Here is a 7,420-nt window from a genome sequence, read left to right as displayed (position 1 = left end):
ATGGGAAAGTCTTTACGAGAATTGATGTCCAGCCGAGGAAAGGGTCAGTCCTCAAAGGCGCCTGCCAAGGCACAAACCCAGGACCCTCCTCCAATCGCCCCTCAGGTCCCTTCTGACCCTGGCCTCAAGGTTAATCCTGACCTAAAAAAGAAGAGGCAGGCTGACATTCCTGAGGAGGGTGAAATGGTTCCTCGACCGGCCAAGCAGCAAAAGGCTACTAAGGGACAGAGGAGTAAGAGGGCAAACTCCTCGGAGAGCCGGGACGAGGAAAACCGTGCTGAGGTGCGCGTTACTCCGCGTACATGGAGCCCCAAGTTGGAGCTAGATGGGGTTGCCATCCCCTACAATTCGCCGATTCAAGAGTACAACCGGGGCCGAGCAGGGTACGTGGCTGATGCCTTGGAGCAACCCCTACTCCTTCCTCGGGATATGGAGGCCTATAGGCGGTTTTCTCAACCCGAGATTTTCCTATCCCTCAAAAGGGATCTCGCGATGGTAAGTAATCCTTTTACTGTTTTATGGATTTATTTAACCCTGTTAAATTTTAAACCAATCTTGTTTCGTTCGCAGATTACTCAGCAGGTATTTGTGGCTGAGGAATTTTGTCGTGATAATCGTAGTCGGGCTGAGGCTGAGACCCAGTCTCGGACGGAGATGGAGAAAGCCTTGGGGTCCCTCAAGCACGATCACCTTGAACTCACAGAGAAGTTCAAGGAGTCGAAGAAACGGCGTAAGAGTGCAGAGGCCAGTTTGAAAAGTGCTGAGTCCCAGGCGGAGGATCAGCACAAAGAGCTGTACTCGACCCAGATCAACCTTGCCACCGAGAAGCAGGCAGTGCTGGATCTCAAGGTTGCCCTGCAAAAAGTCGAGGATGAGCTACGGCGGGTCAAAGAGGAGGCTCAGTTGATCCGAGAGGCTGCAGAGGCTGAAAAGAGTGCTTCTCGTCAGCTTGGGGTCCAAGAAACGGAGGCCAGGCTATCCGAGGAGATCCCTGAGGTATGCAGGGATTACTGCAGCATCTCATGGGCTCATGCCCTTGATGCTGCAGGAATTCCTGCGGATTCGGCACTGAGGTTGCCCGAGAACATCTTCTATCCTGAGGAGATCCAAGAGAATCCTGATGGCGCCCAAACGGCTTCGGAGCAGGATCTGGCGGTGCCTGATGCCGTCCCTGTGCCTGATAAAGCGAAGGATCCTGTCACGGACCCTACCATCGAGGCTCCTCCTCCTCAGCCAGAGCAGAAAGAAGATCCTCCTGCTAAGGCTTAGCTTTTAGGCTTTTAATTTTTGTATTTCCTTCCCTTTTTTTTTTTGAATGGGAGTCGTCCTATTTTTGCGCTCTTTTGTAAGGACCTCTCTCTGTATTGACCTCGGAATATTAATATAGAATGTTTGCCTTGCTTTCTATGGATGTATGTCAGTACCGCTCCCTCTTTTTTTTTTTTTTTTTTTAACGTTTGCAACGACATAAATAAATGTAAACGGTCAAGATAAAAAGGATGCTGGGCGGCGGATTTGAATGAGGGTTGCAATGGTGCTGGACTGCGCGCACGCCTTAAAATGATTTCCCCTAAGTAATAACTTCCCAATCTGTCATAAGTAATAATTTCCCCTAAGTCTGTGGCCCGAGGAGCCATGCAGGGCTTAGGTTCTGTTTAAAACTTGTATAAATCGCCATGAGTAATAATTTTCCCTAAGTCTGTGGTCCGAGGAGCCATGCAGGACTTAGGTTCTGCTTAAAACTTGTAGAATTTGACATGAGTAATAATTTCCCCTAAGTCTGTGATCCGAGTAGTCATGCAGAACTTAGGTTCTGTTTAAAACTATGAATAGTTGCCATAAGTAATAATTTCCCCTAAGGCTGTGGTCCGAGGAGCCATGCAGGACTTAGGTTCTGTTTAAAACTATGAATAGTTGCCATGAGTAATAATTTCCCCTAAGGCTGTGGTCTGAGGAGCCATGCGGGACTTAGGTTCTGTTTAAAACTTGTAGAAATTGTTATGAGTAATAATTTCCCCTAAGTCTGTGGCCCGAGGAGCCATGCAGGACTTAAGTTCTGTTTAAAACTATGAATAGTTGCCATAAGTAATAATTTCCCCAAAGGCTGTGGTCCGAGGAGCCATGCAGGACTTAGGTTCTGCTTAAAACTTGTAGAATTTGTCATGAGTAATAATTTCCCCTAAGTCTGTGGTCCGAGGAGCCATGCAGAACTTAGGTTCTGTTTAAAACTATGAATAGTTGCCATAAGTAATAATTTCCCCAAAAGCTGTGGTCCGAGAAGCCATGCAGGACTTAGGTTCTATTTAAAACTATGAATAGTTGCCATGAGTAATAATTTCCCCTAAGGCTGTGGTCGGAGGAGCCATGCAGGACTTAGGTTCTGTTTAAAACTTGTAGAAATTGTCATGAGTAATAATTTCCCCTAAGTCTGTGGTCCGAGGAGCCATGCAAGACTTAAGTTCTGTTTAAAACTATGAATAGTTGCCATAAGTAATAATTTCCCCTAAGGCTGTGGTCCGAGGAGCCATGCAGGACTTAGGTTCTGTTTAAAACTTGTAGAAATTGTCATGAGTAATAATTTCCCCTAAGTCTGCGGTCCGAGGAGCCATGCAGGACTTAGGTTCTGTTTAAAACTAAGAATAGTTGCCATAAGTAATAATTTCCCCTAAGGCTGTGGTTCGAGGAGACATGCAGGACTTAGGTTCTGTTTAAAACTATGAATAGTTGCCATGAGTAATAATTTCCCCTAAGGCTGTGGTCCGAGGAGCCATGCAGGACTTAGGTTCTGTTTAAAACTTGTAGAAATTGTCATGAGTAATAATTTCCCCTAAGTCTGTGGTCCGAGGAGCCATGCAGGACTTAGGTTCTGTTTAAAACTATGAATAGTTGCCATAAGTAATTGTAAGAACCAAGTACAAGAACTCTGGGCCTTAGGTCCCTTGGGCTCACAATTTATTTGTAGTGGGTTTAAGGATTTCCTACAACGGGTCGTTCTCGGCAGAGAGACTCAAAGCAGCATTCAGTTGAAAGGCTCTCTCCTTGACTATTTTCTCTCCATTTTTCTGAACCCCCTCTTCTCCCAACTTTCTTCTATTTATAGTCAAGGCTAGTGGGGAGATCATGATTACAATCACCGTTAGTGCTACTAAGGGTCCAGTATTATCTGGTTAAAGTGGCCGTTTAGGTGGAAGGGCGGTGCAGCATTTATGATCTTGGAACTTGTTTCCACTTGCGCCGATTATGTTCGGCAACTCGCGTCCCCGTTCATATCGTGTCCTTCCCGGGCATGACTCAAGCGCTCTTCCGGGAAGGAATAACCGGAAAAACTCCGGGAACATTGTGCTCAAAACCTGTTTTTACCTTAAGGCAGTTTCAAGAAGGGTCCGGGCCCAAGGACAGTACGGGCTTTGGAAGCTCGGCACCGGGCCTGCATCCAGGGCCGGTATGGGCTTGGGCCCGGGGCCCAGACGGATCTGGGCCCAAGGGAAGTATGGACTTTGGGAGCTCGGTGCCGTACAATAGCCCCCCCTTGATTCATACTCGGTTGCCGAGGAGAATCAAGGTGCTGTTTAGGGCCTTTTGATCCCAGGAGTCTTCTAGCCTTGGGCTTCTGGCTGTCACTTCTAATTAACATTCATCTCAAAAGACGCGTCGTTTCGCGGCGCCAGGCTCAGTCATCATTATTGCCTGACGGTTCGCAAACCGAAGCGGCGCGCACGTCAGTTACGCTTGGCATTCGTTGGGTCGCTCGTAGGCTGTGCCCATTTATTGCTTGATAAAGCGTTTCCTCTCCCCCCGTTTCTTTTGGCTCTATAAATAGTCCTTCTCCACACATCATTCCATTTTTCCTTCGCCTCTGATCTTTAGCGTTTACTCTCTGCCGACCATAGTTCTGTGTGCTTGCTCGCTCAGCGCTCTTTTCCTCCTTAGAACCCACAGTAAGTCTTCCTTCCCCTTCCTTTTCCTTCAGCTTTGCTTCTTTGAGTTTATTCTTATAGTTTTAGGCTTTATAGATGGGTTATTCTTACCTCCTAGATACCCCGGCTGCGTTGGCCACCTTTAGGAGTAAATTTAGCATTCCCAGTGACGTGGACGTGGCCTACTGTCACGAGAGTGATATGGAATTCCACCGAGGGCAGGGTACAGCCTTCTTTCCTTTGATGTCCATCTTAGAAGGTGGGGTTAGGTTCCCGGTAGATCCCCTCCTGATAAACACACTCATCTACTATGGGTTGTGCCCCGACCAGCTTCCCCCCAATTTTTACAGGGTAGTTAGTTGTGTTAGCCAATTGAACCGAACCTTTAACTTACAATTAGACCAACATGATATTAACCAAATGTACAGCCTCTGTGGGAGCAAGTCCACAAATTATTATTTAAAGACGAGGGATGCTCGGGTACGGCTGATATCTTGCCTACCCGATTCGAACAGGAACTCCGCCGGGGAGTTCGTCAGGGTGCGCGGCAATTGGTTTGCCGGGGAGATCCCTTGCCCTCTCACACGCCGTGAAGTGGGTTCGTACCCTCCCCTTCTTATAGTTGTTTGAGTAAAAAAAAAATTTGTTTGTTAAAGGCTAACGCGTTATCTGTTCTTTCGCAGACGGCAAAGTTTTTGCTCAGGATCTCAGAGCAGTCCACGTCAGGGACCTAAACTTCGTCCTTCGTTCCGAGATCTTTGTGCATTGGGACGGGCAACTCCGGGCCTCCCACCTGATCCTCGGCGTGGAACCGGTTTACTCTACCTGGCAGCCTTTCAAGCAGGCGTTGATAGTAGACAGCCCCCTGCTATCGTACATAGACGTCCGGTACGTGAACTTCTTGCCGCCGAAGCTTACAACCGGGGAAGCGAGGGAATTTGGTCGGCGGTTCACTACCGCGGACGAACTAGCCCCCCTACGAGACGATTCCGCGGAACAGGTATCCCGGCGCCTTAGAGAGAGAGCTCACGAAGCCATACAACAAGGGGACCAAGCCCAAGAGCAGCCCCATCCCGAGGATCGACCTGCCGAGCACCATCAGCAAGTGACAGACGCGGCTAACCTGCTAGCTGAAGCGATCCAGCCCGGAGTAAGAATGGTGGCAAGGAGAGCAATGACCCTTGACAGGTTCGTGCCTGGTGCCCGGCCGACCAACCAGCCCCCGCCTACTCAGGGTCGGGGTCCAGTTTCTCAACCTCCTCCCCCCTCGCAGTCCGGACGTGCCCGGAAGAAACAGAAAGTTACCGAGCAACATTCCACGGGTCCGGGGGACGCCGTAGTTCAGACTCCTCCCCGTCCAACCGGCGGGATCGTTATCCGCGAGCCGCCAACCGAGGCTGGCACGGGGGGCGCGTCTTCCTCCCAAGTGGCTCCAGCTTGGGAGCCTAAGTTCCTTTTGGACGGCAAGCCATTGCCCTCAACCGCCTCCATCCGGATGTGGGATAAGGGCGAGGGCGGTCGTATCGCCCATACTTTGGCTGGAGCTCTCCAACTCCCCGAGGACGTGCATGCTTTCGAGGATGGGTCCGAGGAGTCTGTGGGGCGCCGGTTAGAGTGGCACGCCATTGCGGTAATTCTTTTATCTCTTCACTTTCGTATATATATATATAGATTTCCCCGGATTTCCTTGTTAACCCCCGTGCTTGCTAGGCCGCTCAACTGGCTCATATCGTGGCTGCCCGGGCTCGGGAGCTTGATGAGGAGAATGAGCGTGAGAAGGAGGCGCGGGAGGCAGCAATGAAAACTGCTAAGGAAAAGGCGAAGATTGCTGATTCTGCCGAGAAGAAGGCTGCAGCCGCGGAGAAGTTCCGAGCATCGGCTGAAAAAAGGTGTGCCGAACTCCTGGCCCGGCAAAATGAGACAGAACTTAAGCTGGCCGAAGCCCTCAGCCTCAACACTTCTCATGCTGATGAGATAGCCGATCTCAGGGCCGGCTTGGCGGCCGCGGAGCAGAAGTGGTACGATGTAGGTTTCACAAATGCCGAGAACTCTGCAGAGCCGGTGGTTACTGGGGCTCGGCGTATGGGTTTTGAGGCCGGATGGTTTGCTGCTCTTCAGGCACTGGGAGTTCCTGAGGATTCACCGCTGAGGGACCCCAGCCAAGTCCCATTCCCGAACCCTGAACCTGCCGGCCAGGATGCCCCGGCCGCTCTTGACGAGGAGGAGACGGCTAGTATGAGGGAGTTGGTTGAACAAATCGACTCCCATGCTGAGCCCGAGGAACTGGAGGCGACGAGCATACCTACCGTGCAGGAACTTCTTGACGAGGCCCAGCCTCTCACCCTGACCGTCCAGCAGGAAGTGCCCCCGCCGACTCAACCCCTTAGTTGACTTTATTTTCTTTTTACTTCATTTTTTATTTGCCTATGTCACCGGGATGTGGTGACCGAACCGTTGCACTATTTTATTGGTTTTATTTTGCCCATGTCACCAGGATGTGGTGATTGAACAATTTGTTTTTACTTGTTTAATTGGTAGTCCGTTCCCTTTTCCTGTTTCAATTTGTTGAGTGAAATTACTTCCGTTTGTGCTTTGCTTGAATTATACCTGTGCTATGGCCGTTTGACAGAATGTTACCCCGGAGAGCCTGTAGTTTTGAGAGCGCTATTTGGACTTAATTTTTGTAAAAAGGCATAGGTTTTTATTAGGTTTTGGTTTGACCGAGAATGGAGTTTTCGTTATCCGAGCATTTGTTTTCAAGGTCTTCATTTGTCCGAGTATTCGATTTTAACCGGGAACTAGTTTCGTATATTTAATTTGCAAGTTTCACACATGCTCGGTGATTTTGACTGGGCCGAGGGTCAGGTGTATGCCCTTAAGATTTATTCGTCAGATTTTCACATGCTCGGCGATATTGATCTAGCCGAGAGTCAGGTTTCTGTTCTTAGGATCTTGTTCGTAAGGTTTTCACCTGCTCGGCGATATTGACCGAGCCGAGAGTCAGGTTTCTGTCCTTAGGATCTTGTTTGCAAGGTTTTCACCTGCTCGGCGATATTGACCGAGCCGAGAGTCAGGTTTCTGTCCTTAGGATCTTGTTTGCAAGGTTTTCACCTGCTCGGCGATATTGATCGAGCCGAGTGTCAGGTTTCTGTCCTTAGGATTTTGTTTGTAAGGTTTTCACCTGCTCGGCGATATTGATCGAGCCGAGTGTCAGGTTTCTGTCCTTAGGATTTTGTTTGTAAGGTTTTCACCTGCTCGGCGATATTGATCGAGCCGAGTGTCAGGTTTCTGTCCTTAGTATTTTGTTTGTAAGGTTTTCACCTGCTCGGCGATATTGATCGAGCCGAGTGTCAGGTTTCTGTCCTTAGTATCTTGTTTGTAAGGTTTTCACCTGCTCGGCGATATTGATCGAGCCGAGTGTCAGGTTTCTGTCCTTAGGATCTTGTTCGGTTTTCACATGCTCGGCGATTCTCTTAATGCGCGGCTACTGGTTCAAAAACAGC

General features: G+C 49.3%; 1 protein-coding gene across 1 annotated transcript; it reads left to right on the top strand.

The window, feature by feature from the left end:
* LOC126722192 (uncharacterized) lies at positions 1-6,308 on the top strand. The gene is made up of 4 exons (XM_050425339.1): positions 1-298; positions 704-943; positions 1,049-1,197; positions 6,036-6,308. Exons 1-4 carry the CDS (start codon positions 1-3, stop codon positions 6,306-6,308), a joined length of 960 nt encoding a protein of 319 aa, XP_050281296.1.
* The last annotated feature ends 1,112 nt before the right edge of the window (positions 6,309-7,420 follow it).

The sequence above is a fragment of the Quercus robur genome, chromosome 4 (genome assembly GCF_932294415.1).
Source record: "Quercus robur chromosome 4, dhQueRobu3.1, whole genome shotgun sequence".
NCBI lineage: Eukaryota > Viridiplantae > Streptophyta > Magnoliopsida > Fagales > Fagaceae > Quercus > Quercus robur.
Note: the sequence above shows the minus strand (reverse complement) of the source record. Positions and strands in the feature narration are given on the sequence as shown.

What these genes read in the sequence shown, in the direction of transcription:
- LOC126722192 (XM_050425339.1), top strand. Translation starts at nt 1, where the DNA reads ATGGGAAAGTCTTTACGAGAATTGATGTCCAGCCGAGGAAAGGGTCAG. An exon ending in GGCTGAAAAGAGTGCTTCTC is followed by an intron (nt 944 to 1,048) that starts GTCAGCTTGGGG and finishes TTGATGCTGCAG; the next exon opens with GAATTCCTGCGGATTCGGCA. An exon ending in CTGATAAAGCGAAGGATCCT is followed by an intron (nt 1,198 to 6,035) that starts GTCACGGACCCT and finishes GCTGCTCTTCAG; the next exon opens with GCACTGGGAGTTCCTGAGGA.